The 22,156-nt window shown below is 52.0% G+C and overlaps 1 protein-coding gene across 1 annotated transcript in view; it reads left to right on the top strand.

The window, feature by feature from the left end:
* ttc7b (tetratricopeptide repeat domain 7B) overlaps positions 1-22,156 on the top strand; it is a 256,056-nt gene that overhangs the window by 140,872 nt on the left and 93,028 nt on the right. The window contains 6 exon segments of the mRNA XM_078406941.1: positions 3,718-3,832; positions 4,681-4,738; positions 7,151-7,223; positions 7,865-8,025; positions 15,903-16,019; positions 18,275-18,372. Of these exon segments, the coding sequence (XP_078263067.1) occupies positions 3,718-3,832; positions 4,681-4,738; positions 7,151-7,223; positions 7,865-8,025; positions 15,903-16,019; positions 18,275-18,372 (622 nt within the window).

The following is a 22,156-nucleotide window of genomic DNA, read 5'->3' as shown; positions in this document are numbered from 1 at the left end:
TGGGTTTTCTCCGAGATCTTCGGTTTCCTCCCACACTCCAAAGACGTGCAGGTATGTAGGTTAATTGACTTGGTAAATGTAAAAATTGTCCATAGTGGGTGTAGATAGTGTTAATGTGCGAGGATCGCTGGGCGGCGTGGACTCGGTGGGCCGAAGGGCCTGTTTCCGCGCTGTATCTCTAAATCTAAAAGATTTTTGCATTTACTGAGCCAATTAACCTTACAAACCTGTGGGAGGAAACCGAAGATGTCGGAGAAAACCCACACAGGCTACGGGGAGAACGTAAAACTCCGTACAGACAGCACCCGTAGTCGGGATGGAACCCGGGTCTCCGGCGCTGCATTCGCTGTAAGGCAGCAACTCTACCGCTGCGCCACCGTGACCGCCCTAGTCAGTGCTGCATGAGTTGAATGTGGGAAACAAGGAACTGCAGGAACACAAAGTGCTGGAGTAACTCAGCGGGTCAGGCGCCATCTCTGAAGAACGTGGAGAGAATCTGATGAAGGGTTCCAACCCGGAACGTCACCTGTCCGTGCCTTCCACAGATGCCGCCTGACTCACCGAGTTACTCCTGCACTTTGAGGTCATACAGCACAGAAACAGGCCCAAGAGTAACTTAGTGGGTCAGTCAGCATCTCTGGACAACATCCAGAGTTTCTTCCCAGCAGTTATCCTAACGTATAAGATTATTAAGGGGTTGGACACGTTAGAGGCAGGAAACATGTTCCCAATGTTGGGGGAGTCCAGAACAAGGGGCCACAGTTTAAGAATAAGTGGTAGGCCATTTAGAACGGAGATGAGGAAAAACTTGAGAGTTGTGAATCTGTCGAATTCTCTGCCTCAGAAGGCAGTGGAGGCCAATTCTCTGAATGCATTCAAGAGAGAACTAGATAGAGCTCTGAAGGATAGCGGAGTCATGGGGTATGGGGAGAAGGCAGGAACGGGGTACTGATTGAGAAAGATCAGCCATGATCACATTGAATGGCAGTGCGGGCTCGAAGGGCCGAATGGCCTCCTCCTGCACCTATTGTCTATAAGTTGACCAAGAGAAGGAAAGAGTGAGTGGGTGGCGTTGAAACGTTCCGTGTGCTGCTTCGCCGGTTGCAGGGGCAGGGCGACGCAGGTATTGTTCGGTTCCAGTGTCCTCCACGACGCTGTTCCCAGTGATGTCATGCTGCACAACCTCTGGCCCGGGTTCAACGACGGTGTGGAAGACAGAGTGAGCTTGGATGAATGAATGAATGAATGAGTTTATTGGCCAAGAATGTACACACACAAGGAATGTGCCTTGGTGCTCCGCTCACAAGTAACAACAACGAACATACAGTAAACGATTCAGAATAAAACATTAAACATTAAAACATTAAGAATACAACATTACGGTTTAAACATGTGAGTGAAATAAACCAGAGCAAAAAGAGACGACAGATTTTTGGTTGCTGAGTAATCACGGAAAAAAAGCTGTTTTTATGTCTGGCTGTGGCTGCTTTGACAGTCCGGAGTCGCCTTCCAGAGGGAAGTGCTTCAAAGAGTTTGTGGCCAGGGTGAGAGGGGTCAGAGATGATCTTGCCTGCTCGCTTCCTGGCCCTTGCAGTGTACAGTTCGTCAATGGGGGGAAGGTTGCAGCCAACAACCTTCTCAGCTCGTGTATCGCACTGTGAATACTTATGCCAAATTAATCTCACCTAATTGCTCGATCTTCCCAGTCGTTGTCGCTGAGAGGTAGACAACCGAGCGGCCAGTGCAATGTAATATTCATGAGTCACCGAGTGAATTGGCTCTGGCTAAACAAAAATTGTAAGTTGCCCCCAAAGATAGACACACAAAGCTGGAGTAACTCAGTGGGGTCAGGCAGCATCTCTGGAGAGAAGGAATGGGTGACGTTTCAGGTTGAGACCCTTCTTCAGACTGGTTAGGGATCAGGGAAACGAGAGATATAGACGATGATGTAGAGAGATACAATACAATACAATACAATATATCTTTATTGTCCACAAAATGCTGGAGTAACTCAGCAGGTCAGGCAGCATCTCGGGAGAGAAGGAATGGGTGACGTTTCGGGTCGAGACCCTTCTTCAGACTGAGTGCAGGAGGATGAGCGGCGATCTTATTTATACAGGGGTATCAAATCGTGAGAGGAATTAATAGGGTCAGTCTTTTCCCAGCGTCAGGGAATAAAGAAACAGAGGACATAGGTTTGAGGTGAGAGGCGCAGGATTTAAAAGGAACCTGAGGGGCAACCTTTTTCACACAGAGGGTAGTGGGCAGGGTTGCCAACTGTCCCGTACTAGCCGGGACATCCCGTATATTGGGCTAAATTGGTTTGTTCAACCTTGTCCTGTATTGATGTCCCAGAGCGGCACGGTGGCGCAGCGGTAGAGTTGCTGCCTTACAGCCAATGCAGCGCCTGAGACCCAGGTTCGATCCTGACTACGGGCGCCGTCTGTACGGAGTTTGTACGTTCTCCCCGTGACCTGCGTGGGTTTTCTCCGAGATCTTCCGTTTCCTCCCACACTCCAAAGACGTACAGGTTTGTAGGTTAATTGACTGGGTAAAATGTAAAAATTGTCCCTAGTGGGTGTAGGATAGTGTTAATGTGCGGGGATCGCTGGGCGGCGCGGATTCGGTGGGCCGAAGGGCCTGTTTCCGCGCTGTATCTCTAAAAAATTAAAAATTAAAAATTAGGCCCGGGGGCCACTGTCGGCCCAGACAGTGTAGGCTAACGGAGTGTGTTCGGGGAGCGGGGCCGAGGGTGTTCGCCTGACGGAGGTTGCGTAGCAACCCGCCTCCCGGCTCGGGCAGCCGCCATTAGTGGAGCGAGAGGGAGCACGTGGCCGCTGGCTGAGTGAGGGCACGTGGGGCGCGGGCGGTGACATCCCCTTTTGTCCCTTATTTGGGAGTTAGAAAGTTGGCAACCCTAGTGGTGGGCATTTGGAACAAGCTGCCTGAGGAGGTAGGCGAGGTCAGATAGGTTTAGGAAGATACGGGCCAAACGCAGGCAGGTGGGACTAATGTAGTTGGGGCATGTTGGTTGGTGTGGGCAAGCTGGGTTGAAAAGCCTGTTTGCACGCTGTGTGGCTCTAAGTGATAGGTGGGTCCTGGTTCAGGAGAGGGTTCAGGAGAGGGTTCAGCAGGTACAATAACAACATTTAAAAGACACTTGGACAGGTATGTGGATAGGAGAGGTTGAAGGGGATATGGGCCAAAGGCAGCAAACGGGAATAGCGTAGATGGGGTTGGCATGGACACGTTGGGCCAAAGGGCCTGTTTCTGTGCTCTGTGACTCTCTGCTGCTTTGCCTTTCTGCCTGTCATTGCTTTTTGTCATTGCTGTCATTGGAAACATGTTCCCAATGTTGGGGGAGTCCAGAACCAGGGGCCACAGTTTATGAATAAGGGGGATGTCATTTAGAACTGAGATGAGGAAAAACTTTTTCAGTCAGAGAGTTGTGAATCTGTGGAATTCTCTGCCTCAGAAGGCAGTGGAGGCCAATTCTCTGAGTGCATTCAAGAGAGAGCTAGATAGAGCTCTTAAGGATAGCGGAGTCAGGGGGTATGGGGAGAAGGCAGGAACGGGGTACTGATTGAGAATGATTAGCCATGATCACATTGAATGGCGGTGCTGGCTCGAAGGGCCGAATGGCCTCCTCCTGCACCTATTGTCTATTGTCTATAGTTTCCTTTTACCACAAATGTTGCCTTTACTTCCCTTCTCCAGTTGGGAGAGGCCGAGCAGTTTGCCAAAATGGTGACGGAGATCAACGACAAGCCGGAGTTTCGAGCTAAAGGCTTCTTGGCCCTCGGCTTAACCTACAGCCTGCAAGCCACGGATGGTAAGGGCATCGATCGTCAGAACCAACCAATCTGGCGTCACGGGAAATGCCACGCCACGTCACGCACGCACGCTTCCTCGCTTCACGCTCCATCCGGTGGGAATGAGCATTTCCTACCCCAACCGCTTCTTTCTCAGAGGTCCTTCGTCACAGCGCGCAACTCCTGTGAGGAAGGTGAAATTGTTTCGACCCGAAACGTCACCTATTCCTTCTCTCCCAAGATGCCGCCTGACACGTTGAGTTAGGTTTTAGATTTTAGATTTAGAGATACAGAGCGGAAACAGGCCCTTCGGCCCATCGGGTCCGCACTGACCAGCGATCCCCGCACATTAACACTATCCCGCACCCACTAGGGACCATTTTTACATGTACCAAGCAAGCCAATTAACCTACAAACCTGCACGACTTTGGAGTGTGGGAGGAAACCGAAGATCTCGGAGAAAACCCACGCGGGTCACGGGGAGAACGTACAATCTCCGCACAGACGGCACCCGTAGTCGGGATGGAACCCGGGTCTCCGGCGCTGCATTCGCTGTAAGGCAGCAACTCTACCACTGCGCCACCGTGCAGCAATTTGTGTCCAACCTCTGAAAAAGAAACCTGTCCTGAATTGTCTTCACAATGTTGGTTTGGAAGCTACCCAAGTTCGTCCTCCAATACAGGTTTGTAGATTAACTGGCTTTGATTTTAAAATTATACATCGTCCCTAGTGTGTGTAGGATCGTGTTAGTGTGCGGGGTAATCGCTGGTCGGCGTGGACTCAGTGGGCCGAAGGGCCTGTTTCCGTGCTAGAGTCTAAAGTCTACGGATCATTTTTATCAACAACATTGATTTTCTTTTTTTTCAAGCAACTTTGAAAGGGATGCAAGAGGATCTTCAGAAAAAAGCACTGCGAGCATTGCAGAGGTGAGCATGGGTTTTAAAGTTTGATATCTCGATACTAAAACTCTAGTTCGTTTGTTTGTTTGTTCCTGAACTACAGCCAGAACAGTGCACAATTTTAGGCCCACCTTACTCACCATCATCCCTTTGGTGCTAATGGAAGAAGTTTCATTGAAATCGGTGTTTTTATTTTTTAAGTTATTCACATTTTAAAGTTTAAATCTGTCTCCCAGGGAGGGAAGGGGGGAGGGGTAGAGGGACGGGGGTGGGGGAGAGGTGGAGGTTAAGGGGGGTTGAGGGGGGGGAGGGGAGGGGAGGGGAGGGGGGGAGGAGAGGGTGCTGTACTAATGCAGGAGAGGTTTAGGCCCAACGGGTCCACTTGGTATGTAGGTTAATTGGCTGGGTAAATGTAAAAATTGTCCCTAGTGGGTGTAGGATAGTGTTAATGTACGGGGATCGCTGGGCAGCGCGGACTTGGTGGGCCGATAAAGGCCTGTTTCCGGCTGTATATATATGATATGATATGATATGATATTGGTCTAGTATATATATAAAAAATCTCATTGCCGGAAAAGCTACAACATGCAGTTGCCATGACGACTGATAGGGATGAGACAGTTTTTGTGCAAGCTTTACTCTCACGTGGCATTTCTCTGAGCTCTCCAGTGGGGATGAAGAAGCACTGTGCCACTCCACGCGAGCACATCCGTGGCAGGACGCGGCCTGTTTCTGCGATCAGTCTAGGGGTTGCCAACTATCTCACTCCCAAACACGGGACAAGGTGACGTCACCGCCCCCGCACCCCTCGTGACCTCACCCAGCCAGCGGCCACGTGCTCCCGCTCCACCAATGGCTGCCGCCCGGGCCGAGAGGCGGGTTGCCACGCAACCTCTGTTAGGCGAACGCAAACCGTTAGCCTACACTGCCCCGAACGACAGCGGCCCGCGGGGCCGTTTAGTTTAGTTTCGAGACACAGCGCGGAAACAGGCCCTTTCGGCCCACCGGGTCCGCGCCGACCAGCGATCCCCGCACACTAACACTATCCTACACCCACTAGGGACACTTTACACGTACACCAAGCCAATTAACCTGCATACCTGTACGTCTTCGGAGTGTGGGAGGAAACCAAAGATCTCGGAGAAAACCCGCGCAGGTCACGGGGAGAATGTACATACTCCGTACAGACAGCACCCTTGGTCGGGATGGAACCCGGGTCTCCGGCCTTGCATTCGCCGTAAGGCAGCAACTCTACCGCTGCACCATCGTGCCGCCCTAAGGGACAGATGTTAGCATCCAGAATCAGTACCCGGTTCCTGCTTTCTCCCCATGTCCCTTGATTCCGTTAGCCCCAAGAGCTGTATCCAACTCTCTCTTGAATACATTCCAGCTGAAATGGTGGGCTTCACAGCGCCGGAGACTCGGGTCCAATCCTGCTGTCGGTGTGGAGTTTGCATGTTCCCCTGTGACTGGGTGGCTTTGCTCCGGGTGCTCCCGTTCCCTCCCACGTCCTAAAGACGCGCGGGTTTGTAGAATCTAGAATGGGCCCTCTGTAAATTGCCCCTTGTCTGGACACAGATGTGTAATAACAGAGAACTAGTATGAACGGGCGATTGATGGGCGGTGTAGACTCGGTAGGTCTAAAGGTCTGGACATAGACACAAAGTGCTGGAGTAACTCAGCGGGTCAGGCAGCATCTCTGGAGAGAAGGAATGGGTGACGTTTTGGGTTCGAGACCCTTCTTCATACTGGTTTTGCACTAATACTCTGTGGATTAGAGGTATTGGGAACTAGGTTCCTTCTTCTATGGAGTTTCATAAGGTCATAAATGATAGGAGTAGAATTGGGCCATTTGGCCCATCAAGTCTACTCTGCCATTCAATCATGGCTAGGGTTGCCAACTGTCCTGTAGTAGTCGGGACATCCCGTATTTTGTGCTAAATTGTTTTGTCCCCTGGGGACCGCCCTTGTCCCGTATTAGGCCTGGGGGGCGCTGTAGGCCCCGACACTGTAGGCCCAGGGGGCGCTGTAGGCCCGGACGCTGTAGGCCCCGACACTGTAGGCTCCGACAGTTTAGGTCCCAACACTCTAGGTTTCCGACATTTTAGCTCCAGAGAGTGTAGGCCCAGAGGCCCGGGCACCGCCTAACGGAGGTTGCAGAGCAACCCGCCTCCCGGCCCAGGCGGCCGCCATTGGTGGAGCGGGAGCACGTGGCCGTTGGCTGGGTGAGGTCACGTGGGGCGCGGGGCGGTGACGTCACCTTGTCCCGTATTTGGGAGTGAGGAGGTTGGCAACCCCTACTCATGGCTGATCTATCTCTCCCTCCTAACCCTATTCTCTTGCTCCCCCTGACGTCTGACATCCGTACTAATCAACTTTGCTCCAGTGACCTCTTCAAACCATTCCAAAAAAAAAGTTCTTGTTGCTTCTCCACCGCAGAGCGCACGGGATGTCTCCCACCGACCACCTGGCCGCCTTCTACCTGGCCCTCCAGCTCGCCATCTCAAGACAGGTAAGAACTGCCTCCAGTGCATTCCTTCCCGTCGTGCTCAGTGAAGTGTGACTTTTGTCTTAGACAATAAACAATAGGTGCAGGAGGAGGCCATTCGGCCCTTCGAGCCAGCACCGCCATTCAATGTGATCATGGCTGATCATTCTCAATCAGTACCCCGTTCCTGCCTTCTCCCCATACCCCCTGACTCCGCTATCCTTAAGAGCTCTATCTAGCTCTCTCTTGAATGCATTCAGAGAATTGACATTCCATTGGCTTTCTTCACTGCCTGCTGTACCTGCATGCTTCCTTTCAGTGACTGATGCACTAGGACACCCAGATCTCGTTGTACGTCCCCTTTTCCTAACTTGACACCATTCAGATAATTCACCGTGCCGTCTGTACGGAGTTTGTACGTTCTCCCCGTGACCTGCGTGGGTTTTCTCCAAAATCTTCGGTTTCCTCCCACACTCCAAAGGCGTACAGGTATGTAGGTTAATTGCCTTGGTGAATGTAAAAATTGTCCCCAGTGGGTGTAGGATAGTGTTAGTGCGCGGGGATCGCTGGTCGGCGCGGACTCAGTGGGCCGAAAGAGCCTGTTTCCGCGCTGTATCTCTACACTACGCTAAGCTAAGCTAAGCCTGGCTTGTTGTCGTTTGCAGATCCCAGAGGCACTGGGCTACGTACGGCAGGCTCTGCAGCTCCAGGGCGACGACGTCAACTCCCTGCATCTCCTGGCACTGCTGCTCTCCGCCCAGAAACACTACCACGATGCCATCAACATCATCGACATGGCTCTGGGCGAATACCCGGAGCATTTCACGTGAGTTCACGAGGGATAGGAGCAGAATCAGGCCATTCATAGAAACATAGAAACATAGAAAATAAGTGCAGGAGTAGGCCATTCGGCCCTTCGAGCCTGCACCGCCATTCAATATGATCATGGCTGATCATCCAAGTCAATATCCCGTACCTGCCTTCTCTCCATACCCCCTGATCCCTTTAGCCACAAGGGCCACATCTAACTCCCTCTTAAATATAGCCAATGAACTGGCCTCAACTACCTTCTGTGGCAGAGAATTCCACAGACTCACCACTCTGTGTGAAAAAAAACTTTCTCATCTCGGTCCTAAAAGACTTCCCCCTTATCCTTAAACTGTGACCCCTTGTTCTGGACTTTCCCAACATCGGGAACAATCTTCCTGCATCTAGCCTGTCCAACCCCTTAAGAATTTTGTAAGTTTCTATAAGATCCCCCCTCAATTTTCTAAATTCCAGCGAGTACAAGCCAAGTCTATCCAGTCTTTCTTCATATGAAAGTCCTGCCATCCCAGGGATCAATCTGGTGAACCTTCTCTGTACTCCCTCTATGGCAAGAATGTCTTTCCTCAGATTAGGAGACCAAAACTGTACGCAATACTCCAGGTGTGGTCTCACCAATTCGCCACATCACCTCTACTCCGCCATTTAATCACGGCTGATCTATCTCTCCCTCCTAACCCCATTCTCCTGCCTTCTCCCCGTAACCCCTGACTAATCAAGAATCCATCTATCTCTTCCTTTAAAATATCCACTGACTTGGCCTCCACAGCCTTCTGTGGCAAAGAATTCCACAGATTCACCACCTTCTGACTAAAGAAACTCCTCCTCATCTCCTTCCTAAAGGAACGTCCTTTAATTCTGAGGCTGTGACCTCCGGTCCTAGACTCTCCCACTAGTGGAAACATCCTCCCCACATCCACTCTATCCAGGCCTTTCACTATTCGGTAACTTTCAATGAGGTTCCCCCCCTCATCCTTCTAAACTCCAGCGAGTACAGGCCCAGTGCCGACAAACGCTCATCATATGTTAACCCACTCATTCCTGGGGATCGTTCTTGTAAACCTCCTCTAGACCCTCTCCAGAGCCAGCACAATCCTTCCTCAGATATGGGGCCCAAATGTGCTCACGGTACTCCAAATGGTTGCCATGGGAATAGCTGGTCCCGAGCACAATGAATGAGGGGCAGTGTGACATTGCAAACGCAGTGAGGAGGAGCATTCCGCTGGGGTCAGGAGTGCAACAATGTCACACATAGCCTTTGCTCTCCGTGATGTCTAACAGCTGCCTTTAAAGTTGCGTAAAGCAGTGTTTTTAAATCCTCTGTATCCATCACCACTGTCTCTTAGTGTTGCCGACAGTCCCGTATTAGCCGGAACATCCCGTATATTGAGCTAAATTTCTTTGTCCCGTACGGGACCGCCCTTGTCCCGTATTAGGCCCGGGGGGGGCGCTGTAGGCCCGGACACTGTAGGCCTCAGGGGCCGCTGTAGGCCCCAGGGGCCTCTGTAGGCCCGGACACTGTAGGCTCCAGGGGCCGCTGTAGGCCCGGACACTGTAAGCCCCAGGGTTCGCTGTAGGCCCCAGGGGCCGCTGTAGGCCCGGACACTGTAGGCCCCAGGGGCCTCTGTAGGCCTGGACACTGTAGGCCCCAGGGGCCGCTGTAGGCCCCCGGAGCCTCTGTAGGCCCAGACACTGTAGGCCTCAGGGGTCGCTGTAGGCCCGGACACTGTAGGCCTCAGGGCTCGCTGTAGGCCCCAGGGGCCTCTGTAGGCCCGGACACTGTAGGCCCCAGGAGCCGCTGTTGGCCCGGACACTGTAAGCTAACAGAGTGTGTTCGGGGAGCGGGGCCGAGTGTGTTCGTCGAACGGAGGTTGCGTAGCAACCCGCCTCCCGGCCCGGGCGACCGCCGTTGGTGGAGCGGGAGCACGTGGCCGCTGGCTGGGTGAGGTCACGTTGGGCGCGGGCGGTGACGTCATTTTTTGTCCCTTATTTGGGAGTGAGAAAGTTGGCAACCCTACTGTCTCTGCACCTCTCCAGAGTGTTTGGCAACAGACCACTTTGACGAAGCCTTTAATCACTCCTAATATCACCCTTTGGACTTTGGAGATACAGTGCAGAAACAGGCCCTTCGGCCCACCGAGTCTGAGCCTATCAGCGATCACCCGCATACTAGCACTATCCTGCACACTATATGGACCATTTACAATTTTACCGAAGCCAATTAACCTACAAACCTGTACATCTTGTGAGGGTGGGAGCAAACCAGAACACCTGGAGAAAACCCACGCAGTCACAGGGAGAAGGTACAAACTCCACACAGACAGCACCTGTGGTCAGGATGGAACCCGGGCCTCTGGCGCTGTTAGGCAGCAACTCTACCGCTGCACCAACCTGCAGAAAACTCGGCTGCTAATCTCTTTTTCCCAAATTTTTACTCGTGTAATTATAGTTACTTAAAATACCGCAGCCGTGCATAATTAACTTGTCACTGCGAGAGTAATGGTGCATTGAAGACAGAGCCTGGCACTGCATTAAATGTATGTTAACCTCACAGGCTGAGGCTTCCCCCTGCCTTCACCGACACCCCCGCACGTTACATCAGACCCATGCTGGGACCTCCATCACCGTCAGGAGGAATCGCACCTAATGTTAACAACTGCAGCAGGAGGTTGACTCAACAATTGCCGCTTATCCCCCACTGCTATCACAACAGACAACTATTTGAGGTGCCATCGCCACTTCAGCTGGGACTAGGGATGCCACCTTCCTCACTCCCAAATACGGGACAAGGTGACGTCACCGCCCCGCGCCCCACGTGACCTCACCCAGCCAGCGGCCACGTGCTGCCGCTCCACCAATGGCGGTAAACCCGGGCCGGGAGGCGGGTTGCTAGGCAACCTCCGTTAGGCGGCGCCCCGGCCTCCGGGCCTACACTGTCCGGAGCTAAAATGTCAGAAACCTAGAGTGTCGGGCCCTAAACTATCAGGACCTACAGCGTCCGGGCCTACAGTGTCTGGGATAAGGAACCATTTTTTCACCCAGAGAGTTGTGAATCTGTGGAATACCCTGCCACAGAGGGCAGTGGAGGCCAATTCACTGGATGTTTTCAAGAGAGAGTTAAATTTCACTCTTAGGGATAACAGAATCAAGGGATATGAGGAAAAAGCAGGAACGGGGTACTGATTTTACGTGATCAGCCATGATCATATTGAATGGCGGTGCTGGCTCAAAGGGCCGAATGGCCTGCTCCTGCACCTATTTTTCCATGTTTTCTATGTTTTCTAGCACTGCAATTGTCTGAAGGGTCTTGACCCTAAACGTCATCCATTCCTCTCCAGAGATGCTGCCTATCCCACTGAGTTACTCCAGCATTTTGTGTCTGACTGCTATTGATTGGTAGATACAGCATGGAAACAGGCCCTTCGACCCACGAGTGCGTGCCAGCCGTCGATCGCCCATTCGCACTAGTTCCGTGTTATCCCAATTTCGTATCCACTCCCTACGCATAGAGAATAGGTGCAGGAGGAGGCCATTTGGCCCTTTGAGTCAGCACCGCACTCAGGGACAATTTTACAGAGGGCCAATTAACCTACAAACCTTCGCGTCTTTGAGATGTGGAAGGAAACCAGAGAACCTGGAAGAAAGGCCACACGGTCACAGGGAGAACATGCAAACTCCGTACAGACAGCACCCATAGTTAGGATGGAACCTGGGTCTCTGGCGCTGTGAGGCAGCAACTCTACCGCTGCGCCACCGTGCCACCCAGTGTTCTACTTCTAAGATAGACACAAAATGCTGGAGTTACTCAGCGGGACAGGACTGGAGAGAAGGAATGGGTGACGTTTCAGGTCGAGACCCTTTGACCCGAAACGACACCCATTCCTTCGCTCCAGAGATGCTGCCTGTCCCGCTGAGTTACTCCAGCAATTGTGTCTACCTTCGATTTAAACCAGCATCTGCAGTTCTTTCCTACACACAGGGTTCCACTTCTGTAGTTCTTTATTTGGCCTCATGTTTTGGGTTGATTCTTCTTGGCCCTGAAGTAAAGGCTGCCAATGCTTTTGTTGTCATTTTATTTGGCTCCTCTCTGTACATCCTGTGTGTCCAGCTTCAAGTTTCCAGCTTCACGTTTCTGGGTACTCACATTTCAGAGGACCTAACATGGTCCAATAACACTGCTGCGCTGGTCAAGAAGGCACAGCAACGACTGTTCTACCTAAGAACACTGAAGAAGTCTGGTCTACCCCAACAGCTGCTGATGACCTTCTACCGATGCACCACAGAGAGCATCCTAACACATGGCATCCCTGTGTGGTACCTCAGCTGCACGGAGGCAGAGAGGAAAGCTCTTCAGCGGGTAGTCCATAGAGCTCAGAGGACCATCGGAACACAGCTACCAGCCTTGGAGGGCATCTACTACACACGATGCCTCAGAAAAGCCACCAACATCCACAAAGACTCTTCACACCCCTGCAACAGTCTGTTCGAACTTCTACCATCGGGCAGAAGCTATAAGGCCTTCTACGCCCGCACCTCCAGACTCAGGAACAGCTTCATCCCCAGGGCCATAGCTGCTATGAACCGGTCCTGCTGAGCCGGATGGTCACATCGCACAGTGAACCGGCACAGATCTACTTGCACTTTATTCTGTTTTAAAACTGTTCTCATTTGTTTCATTGGGTTGTTTAAATTTAAATTCTTACTGACTAGCTAATTAATTTATTGCATCGTATGGGAGGCGCATTCCCAATCTCATTGTACCCCTGTACAATGACAATAAAGATGTATTGTATTGTATTGTATTGTATTGGTCTCTGGTAAGAAGAGGCCGACTCGGGAGCTCCGTGCCGCGGGGAGAGTTTCAACCGTCCCGACACGGGGAGTTACGATCATCCCGACGCGAGGGCCTCGGACAGTCGGCAGCGGCGACCGTGGACGGTTCAACAGCCCCGACCGCGGGTGAACAAAGAGGAAGATGGTGGAACTTTATTACCTTCCATCACAGTGAGGAATGTGGAATCCGCTGTGGTGGATGTTTATGTTAAATTTTATTTGACGTGGCTGTGTGTCTTGTTGCTTTTTACTTAGTACGGCTGTATGAGAACTCAAATTTCACTGTAGGAAAGAAAACTGCAGAAGCTGGTTAAAATCGAAGGTAGACACAAAACGCTGGAGTAACTCAGCGGGTCAGGCAGCATCTCTGGAGAGAAGGAAGGGTCTCGACCCGAAACGTCACCCATTCCTTCTCTCCAGAGATGCTGCCTGACCCGCTGAGTTACTCCAGCATGTTGTGTATAACTTCAAATTTCACTGTACCTTATTTAATTGGTACATGGGACAATAAATTGATCTTGAAATCTATATCCTGCTGCATTTTTGTTGTCTTAAATCTCCATTACTTTGCATCGTGAAGAGAAGGATAGAAGATTAGAAATCTTCTGGAGCCTCTTGCAAATAACAAACATCCCAATCCACACTGAATGTCGCCTGTGGCGTGTGCATTCAACTTTTAACCTTCTGACTCAGGAATGACAATGGCAACAGCGCTGAAGTACAGCTGATGCAACAGAAACTTTGGGCTCTCCCTGATTTATATTTCATGAAAATAAGTTAGTTTAGCGGTGGCTCTGTTAACTGCTGCGCCCTGTGGGCACAGTGGCACAGCTGGTAGAGTTACTGCCTCACCATGCCAGGCACCCAGGATCATGGCCAAGGTTTCAAGGTCAGTTTATTGTCACATCTACCAGTTAAGGTACAGTGAAATTTGGGTTACCATACAGCCATACTAAGTGAAATGCAACAAGACACACAGCCACATAATATAAAATTTTACATAAACATCCACCTCAGCGGATTCTACATTCCTCACTGTGATGGAAGGTAATAAAGTCCAATCGTCTTCCTCTTTGTTCTCTCGCGGTCGGGGCAGCCAAACGGGGCAGTCGGGGCGATCAAACCCCCCCGCAGCCGACGATTGAAGCCCCCGTCGGGGCGATCGAAACTCCCGCGTCGGGGCGGTTGAAACTCTCTCCGCGGCCTGGAGCTCCCGAGTCGGCCTCTTCTCACCAGAGACCGCGGGCTTCACGGTGTTAAAGTCAACGGGCCCCGCGGTTGGAGCTTCGATCCTCGGCAAAGGGATCGCAAGCTCCACGATGTTAACGTCCCGTGGCCTGGAGCGCCGGGCCGGTCTCCAGGAAAGGCCGCCAGCTCCTCGATGTTAGGCCGCAGTGCGGACGGAGATACGACACGGAGAAAAATCACATCTCCGTCGGGGTTTGAGATTCTCGGAACACTAAAACATACCTTTAACACATACTTAAAATAACAAAAAAGAAGAAAGGACAGACAGACTGTTGGCGAGGCAGCCGCTGCTGGTGGCGCCACCTGGTGTACTTCTGACCTCGGGTGCTGCCTGTGTGTGGAGTTTGCACGTATTATGCCTTCTGTGTCCACGTGGGTTTCCTCCGGGTGCTCCGGCTTCCACCCACATCCCAAAGATAGGCCTGTTTCTGCGCCTTCTCTCTAAACTATTCAGGGCGGCACGATGGCGTAGCGGTAGAGTTGCTGCCTTACAGCAAATGCAGCACTGGAGACCCAGATTCGATCTCGACTACGGGTGCTATCTGTGTGGAGCATGTACGTTCTCCCCGTGACCTGCGTGGGTTTTCTCCGAGATCTCCGGTTTCCTCCCACACTCCAAAGACGTACAGACGTGGGAGGAGTTGGCTGCGCCTAACGACTGCGGCTCTCTGGCAGTCTGCTTGTCTTTTTTTCTTTTTTTTTGTTTGTGTCGGTGTTGGGATGGTTTTTGTTTCTGTTTTTGGCTGTGTATGTGTGGTGGGGGGGTGGGGTGTGGGTGTGGGGGTGGGGTAGGGTGGGGCGGGGGAAACCTTTCTTTTATTAGGTCTCTTCCCCGGGGCGCAGCTCGCCCGCGGGGCCTTCCATCGCCGGCGCGGCTCGGCTGCGGGACTTAACATCGCCAGCGCGGCTCGGCCGCGGGACGTTTCAGTGCCCGGTGCGGCTAGGCCGCTGGACTTAACATCGCCAGCGCGGCTCGGCCGCGGGACGTTTCAGTGCCCGGTGCGGCTAGGCCGCTGGACTTAACATCGCCAGCGTGGCTCGGCCGCGGGACGTTTCGGTGCCCGGCGCGGCTTGGCCGCTGGACTTAACATCGCCAGCGCGGCTCGGCCGCGTGACGTTTCAGTGCCCGGTGCGGCTCGGCCGCTGGACTTAACATCGTCCGGTGTGGCTCGGCCGCGGGACGTTTCGGTGCCCGGTGCGGCTCGGCCGCGGGACGTTTCAGTGCCCGGTGCGGCTCGGCCGCTGGACTTAACATCGCCCGGTGCGGCCGCGGGATGTTTCGGTGCCCGGTGTGGCTCGGCCGCGGGGCCTTCCATCCCCTTGCGGGGGCTGTGCGTGTCGTTTGCCTCGGTAGGGGTCGAGCTGCCTGTCCGTGGGTGCGGGGGGAAGAGAGGGGAAGTTTTGTTGCCTCCATCACAGTGAGGGGGTGTTTGGAGTCACTGTGATGGATGTTTGTGTTGGGGTCGGGTGTCCTGTGTTCTTTTATTTTTTGCTGTGTTTTGTGTGACTGCTGAAATTTCGTTCGGTGTAAAAAGCCGAGTGACAATAAAGTGTTGTTATGTTATGTTATGTTTGTAGGTTAATTGGCTGGGCAAATGTAAAAATTGTCCCTAGTGGGTATAGGATGGTGTTAAGAAAATAACTGCAGATGCTGGTACAAATCGAAGGTTTTTATTCACAAAATGTTTCCGAGCTGTATCTCTAAACTAAACTAAACTAAACTATCAGTTTAACTAAACTTAGAATCTGTGTGTTTTGTAAAACTCTGGGAATTCATGCCGTATTCTTTCTTACCAGATTGCTGTTCACCAAAGTGAAGCTGGAATCGGTGTGCAGGGGCCCAGACGAGGCCTTGGTCACCTGCAAGCACATGCTGCAGATCTGGAAGTCATGCTTCAAGCTCACAAACCCCAGGTACACAAACACCAGGGTTGCCAACTGCCCCATACTAGCCGGGACATCCCGTATTTTAGGCTAAATTAATTTGTCCCGTACGGGACCGCCCTTGTCCCAGATTATTAAGGGGTTGGACACGTTAGAGGCAGGAAACATGTTCCCAATGTTGGGGTAGTCCAGAACCAGGGGCCACAGTTTAAGAATAAGGGATAGGCCATTTAGAACGGAGATGAGGAAAAACCTTTTCAGTCAGAGAGTTGTGAATCTGTGGAATTCTCTGCCTCAGAAGGCAGTGGAGGCCAATTCTCTGAATACATTCAAGAGAGAGCTAGATAGAGCTCTTAAGGATAGCGGAGTCAGGGGGTATGGGGAGAAGGCAGGAACGGGGTACTGATTGAGAATGATCAGCCATGATCACATTGAATGGCTCGAAGGGCCGAATGGCCTCCTCCTGCTCCTATTGTCTATTGTCTATTGTCTATTGTCCTTGACCGTACAAATTGTCCCTGGTGGGTGTAGGGTAGTGTTAGTGTGCGAGGATCGCTGGTCGGCGCGGACCCGGTGGGCCGAAAGGGCCTGTTTCCCTGCTGTATTTCTAAACTAAACTAAATTAGAGACCCAGCCCACTCAACCTCTGCCTGTAGTTCAGACCCTCTAGTCCTGGCAACATCCTCGTAAATGCTCTCTGCGCCCTTTCCCTTTCTCATTCCTCTCATCTTGCGGATTAGCAGAGAACAAAGGAGTCCCTTCGAGCCAGCACCACCATTCAATGTGGACATGGCTGATCATTCTCAATCAGTACCCCTTTCCTGCCTTCTCCCCATACCCCCTGACTCCACTATCCTTAAGAGCTCTATCTAGCTCTCTCTTGAATGCTTTCAGAGAATTGGCCTCCACTGCCTTCTCAGTTCTAAATGGCCTACCCTTTATTCTTAAGCCTGGTGACCCTTGATTCTGGACTCCCCTCAACATCGGGAACATTTTTCTTGCATCCAGCCTGTCCAATCCCTTACGTTTGTCGTTTGCAATAAGCTGGGCCATCGGCCACGGGGGAGATGGTGGAAGTTACAGGCACGGTGGCACAGCGGTAGAGTTGCTGCCTCACAGAGACCCGCCAGAGACCCGTGTTGGTTCCTGACTACGGGTGCTGTCTGTACGGAAGTTGTGAAAAAATTGAACCAAGGTTCATCGAGTTATACAATCACACGGACCAAGATGCCCCATCTACACTTGTCAAGTCTGAAGAAGGGTTACGGCCTGAAACGTCACCCATTCCTTCTCCCCAGAGATGTTGCCTGTCCCCTCGAGTTACTCGAGGTTTTATAGGTTCATTGGCTTGGTATAATTGTAAATTGTCCCTAGTGTGTGTAGGGTAGTGTTAATGTGTGGGGATCGCTTGTCAGCGCGGACTCGGTGGGCCGAAGGGCCTGTTTCCACGCTGTATCTCTAAACCAAACTAAACCATTGAACTTCTTAGGGAGACACACAATGCTGGAGTAACTCAGCGGGTCAGGCAGGATCTCGGGAGAAAAGGAATGGGTGACGTTTCTTCAGATTGATGTCAGGGGAGGGGGTGGGACAAAGATAGAATGTAGTCGGAAACGGTAAGACTAGTGGGAGAACTGGGAATGGGGAGGGGATGGAGAGAGAGGGAAAGCGAGGGCCATCTGAAGTTAGAGAAGTCAAAAGTATAAGAAAATAACTGCAGATGCTGGTACAAATCGAAGGTATTTATTCACAAAATGCTGGAGTAACTCAGCAGGACAGGCAGCATCTCAGGAGAGAAGGAATGGGCAACATTTCGGGTCGAGACCCGAGCCTGAACAAGGGTCTCGACCCGAAACGTCGCCCATTCCTTCTCTCCTGAGATGCTGCCTGACCCGCTGAGTTACTCCAGCATTTTATGAATACATACCTTAGAGACGTCAATGTTCATACCGCTGGGGTGTAAACTACCCAAGCGAAATATGAGGGTGCTGTTCCTCCAATTTGCGCTGGGCCTCACTCTGACGATGGAGGAGGCCCAGGACAGAAAGGTCAGATTGGGAGTGGGAGGGGGAGTTGAAGTGCTGAGCCACCGGGAGATCAGGTAGGTTGCAACTTTCCTACACGTTGAACTCCATACACAGACATGAGCCGAGGTCAGGGTGGATCCCGGGGTCTGTGAGCGGGCAGCTCTGCCAGCGAGCCACCCTGTTTTGTCTTTTATTTAATCCGCGATCGTATACCAAATCAGAATCTTTTGTTGAGGTTGATTGTGAAATGTGTTTCAGTGACTCCGGGCGAGGCAGTAGTCTGCTGGACAGAGTCATCGCGGACAGGCGAAACCTGAACACCATCACGCTGCCTGACTTCAGCGACCCTGAGACAGGTAATCATCGCCTCCACCCCTCCTCCTGCTGAGCCACGTGAGGCAAATCACTCACGGGAACGTTCACCCCAACATTCTCCAACGCAGGCGGTTGAGGTAGCAGGTTGAGCAGGCTGGGTCTCTACTCCTTGGAGCGCAGGAGGATGAGGGGTGATCTTATAGAGGTGCAAAACATCACGAGAGGAATAAACGCACAGAGAGTCTCTAGCCCAGAGTAGGGGAATCGAGAACCAGAGGATATCGGTTTTGAGGGGAAAGATTTAATAGGAAACTAAGGGGCAACCTTTTAACACAAGAGGCGGTGGGTGTATGAGAATGATCAGCCATGATCACATTGAATGGCGGTGCTGGCTCGAAGGGCCGAATGGCCTACTCCTGCACCTATTGTCTATTGTGTATGGGAACTGCGTGGGTCCTTTATCTCCAGAGATGCTGCCCGACCAGCTGAGTTACTCCGGCACTTTGTGTCCATCTTCCCTCAATCTATCGACCCACTTGAAGGCAAGGGCTGTGCCAGCAAATGGATTTGAGTTTAATTTCATTGCCCGCACAATGCCCGAGTCTGACAGAAGCAGCAACTGAGCCAAACCTGGGAAAAGCTAATTATCCGTCAAGGCACGACTGGTGGAAGGGTTCAGCCGGACTTGGGCGGGCCGGGCGGGTATATTGTGGCGTTCGTTACCACCGAGGTGCCACTGCCCACCGACCTGTAGCAGTGAGTGAGAATCACTTACTGTATCTGTGGTTGGAAGTGTGTGAAGTGCGGGTACTGGCCTTTGTAACATTTAGATTTGTTTTTAGATTTTTTTAGATTTAGAGATACAGCGCGGAAACAGGCCCTTCGGCCCACCGGGTCCGCGCCGCCCAGTGATCCCCGCACATTAACACTGTCCTACACACACTAGGGACAATTGTTTACATTTGCCCAGCCAATTAACCTACATACCTGTACGTCTTTGGAGTGTGGGAGGAAACCGAAGATCTCGGAGAAAACCCACGCAGGTCACGGGGAGAACGTACAAACTCCGTACAGCCGTAAGCCAGCATTGATGTGGAGATCAAGATCAAGGTTTCAAGATTATTGTCACATGTACCAGTTAAGGTACAGTGAAATTTGAGATACCATACAGCCATACTAAGTGAAAAGCCACATAAAATAAAATTTACCATAAACATCCACCACAGCGGATTCCACATTCCTCACTGTGATGGAAGGCAATAAAGTTCCACCATCTTCCTCTTTGTTCACCCACGGTCGGGGCTGTTGAACCGTCCACGGTCGCCGCTGCCGACTGTCCGAGGCCCTCGCGTCGGGATGATCGAAATTCCGGCGTCGGGACGGTTGAAACTCTCCCCGTGGCATGGAGCTCCCGAGTCGGCCTCTTCTTACCAGAGACCGCGGGCTTCACGGTGTTAAAGTCCACAGGCCCCGCGGTTGGAGCTCTCCACAGTCGATCCCGGCAATGTACCGAGAGAGGTGGTTTGCCATTGCGTGAGGGCGTCTTGTCTGCTGACTGACACAAGTGGACCATCAACCTCTCATCTGATGTGTAGGAAGGAACTGCAGATGCTGGTGATCTCCGAAGATGGACACAAAATGCTGGAGGAACTCAGCGGGACAGGCAGCATCTCTGGAGAGAAGGAATGGGTGACGTTTTGGGTCGAGACCCTTCTTCAGAGTGAAGAAGCATCTCGACCCAAAACGTTACCTCTCATCTGATTACAATAGACAATAGGTGCAGGAGGAGGTCATTCGGCCCTTCGAGCCAGCACCGCCATTCAATGTGATCATAGCTGATCATTGTGTTGATATTGTCAGTCAGAAGAGACTGCAAGAAGCCGGCAGATCAATGGAGAGCCACTGAGTTCTGTAAACAAAAATGACACAAAGTGCTGGAGTAACTCAGCGGGTCAGACTTGGAGAGGTGACGTTTCGGGTCATAGAGTCTTACAACGTGGAAACAGGCCCTTCGGCCCAACTTGCCCACACCAGCCAACATGCCCCATCTACACTCGTCCCACATGCCTGATTTTGGCCCATTTCCCTCTAAACCCATCCTATCCATGTACCTGTCTGAATGTTTCTTAAACGTTGCGATAGAACCTGCCTCAACTACCTCCTCCGGCAGCTCGTTCCATACACCCACCACCCTATGTGTGAAAAAGTGAGGTGGGTTTCTGAAGAAGGGTCCCATCATGAAACACCCTCTATCCATGTCCTCCAGAGATGTTGCAGGACGGCCCCCTTATCTTCACTGTTCCCTTTTCCCCAATGGCTCGGCACGGTGGCGCAGCGGTAGAGTTGCTGCCTTACAGCGAATGCAGCGGCGGAGACCCAGGTTCCATCCCGACTACGGGTGCTGTCTGTACGGAGTTTGTACGTTCTCCCCGTGACTTGCGTGGGGTTTCTCAGAGATCTTCAGTTTCCTCCCACACTCCAAAGACGTGCAGGTTTGTAGGTTAATTGGCTTGGTGTAAATGTAAAAATTGTTAGAGGGCAGAGGTTTAAGGTGAGAGGGGCAAAATAAGGGAGATGTTCAGGGCAAGTTTTTCTTTATGCAGAGGGTGGTGGGTAGGGTTGTCAACTGTCCCGCATTAGCCGGGACATCCCATATTAGGCCCGGGGTGGGGGGGGGGGGGTGTAGGCCTGGACGCTGTAGGCCCGGACGCTGTAGGCCCGGACACTGTAGGGCCGGACGCTGTAGGCCTGTACACTGTAGGCCCGGACGCTGTAGGCCCGGACAGTGTAGGTCCGGACAGTGTAGGTCCGGAGGCCCGGGCGCTGCCTAACGGAGGTTGCGTAGCAACCCGCCTCCCGGCCCGGGCGGCCGCCGTTGGTGGAGCCGGAGCACGTGGCCGCTGGCTGGGTGAGGTCACGTGGGGCGCGGGGTGGTGACGTCACCTTGTCCCTTATTTGGGAGTGAGATAGTGGGCACCCCTAGTGCTGGGTGCCTGGAACACATTACCAGGGTTGATGGTGGAGGCAGATATAATAGTGGTGTCTAAGAGGCATTTAGATCAGACCATAGATATGCAGGGAGTGGAGGGATATGGATCAAGTACAGGCAGATGAGATTAGTTTATCTTGGCATGTTGAGCACGGATATTGTGGGCCAAAGGGCCTGAACCTGACTGTTCTATGTCCTAAGGATCAACATGGTTCAGGGACAAATGTTGTTTCCAATGCAATATAAGTAGAAACTGTTGGAAATATTCAGCAGCTCGGACAGTATCTGTGGAGAGAGAACCAGGAGTTGGTGTTTCTGACACGTTAACTCGGTTTCTCTTTCCGCAGGTGCTGCCTGACCTGCTGAGTGTTTCCTACATTTTCTATATTTTTCTTCAGGTTTCCAGCAGCTGGGGATTTTCTTTTTGATTTCCGCGTCCTGTCATTTGCACTGGGTTGCGTGGTGTGAGTTCTCAGACATGTGCTGTAATTAAGGTTGCATCTGCCGGCGTTTTTAACTCGCTGCGGCAACTGTTTGTTTACATGCATCTATGCAAATCATTCTGCAAATAGCAGAGGCACAAATAGAAATAAAAGAGGAATGGAGTCAAGAACCAGAGGTTTAAGGTGAGAGCGGACAGGTTTAATAGGATCCTGGGGGCGGCAACCTTCTCAATCGGGAGAGTGGTGGGTGTATGGAACGGGCTGCCAGAGGAGGTTAGTTTAGTCTAGTCTGGTCTAGTTTAGAGATACAGCGCAATAGAGCTAGATAGAGCTCTTAAGGATAGCGGAGTCAGGGGGTATGGGGAGAAGGCAGGAACGGGTTACTGATTGAGA

This window comes from Rhinoraja longicauda, chromosome 10 (genome assembly GCF_053455715.1).
Source record: "Rhinoraja longicauda isolate Sanriku21f chromosome 10, sRhiLon1.1, whole genome shotgun sequence".
Classification (NCBI taxonomy): Eukaryota; Metazoa; Chordata; class Chondrichthyes; order Rajiformes; family Arhynchobatidae; genus Rhinoraja; species Rhinoraja longicauda.
This window is presented reverse-complemented; position numbering and strand designations above follow the sequence as displayed.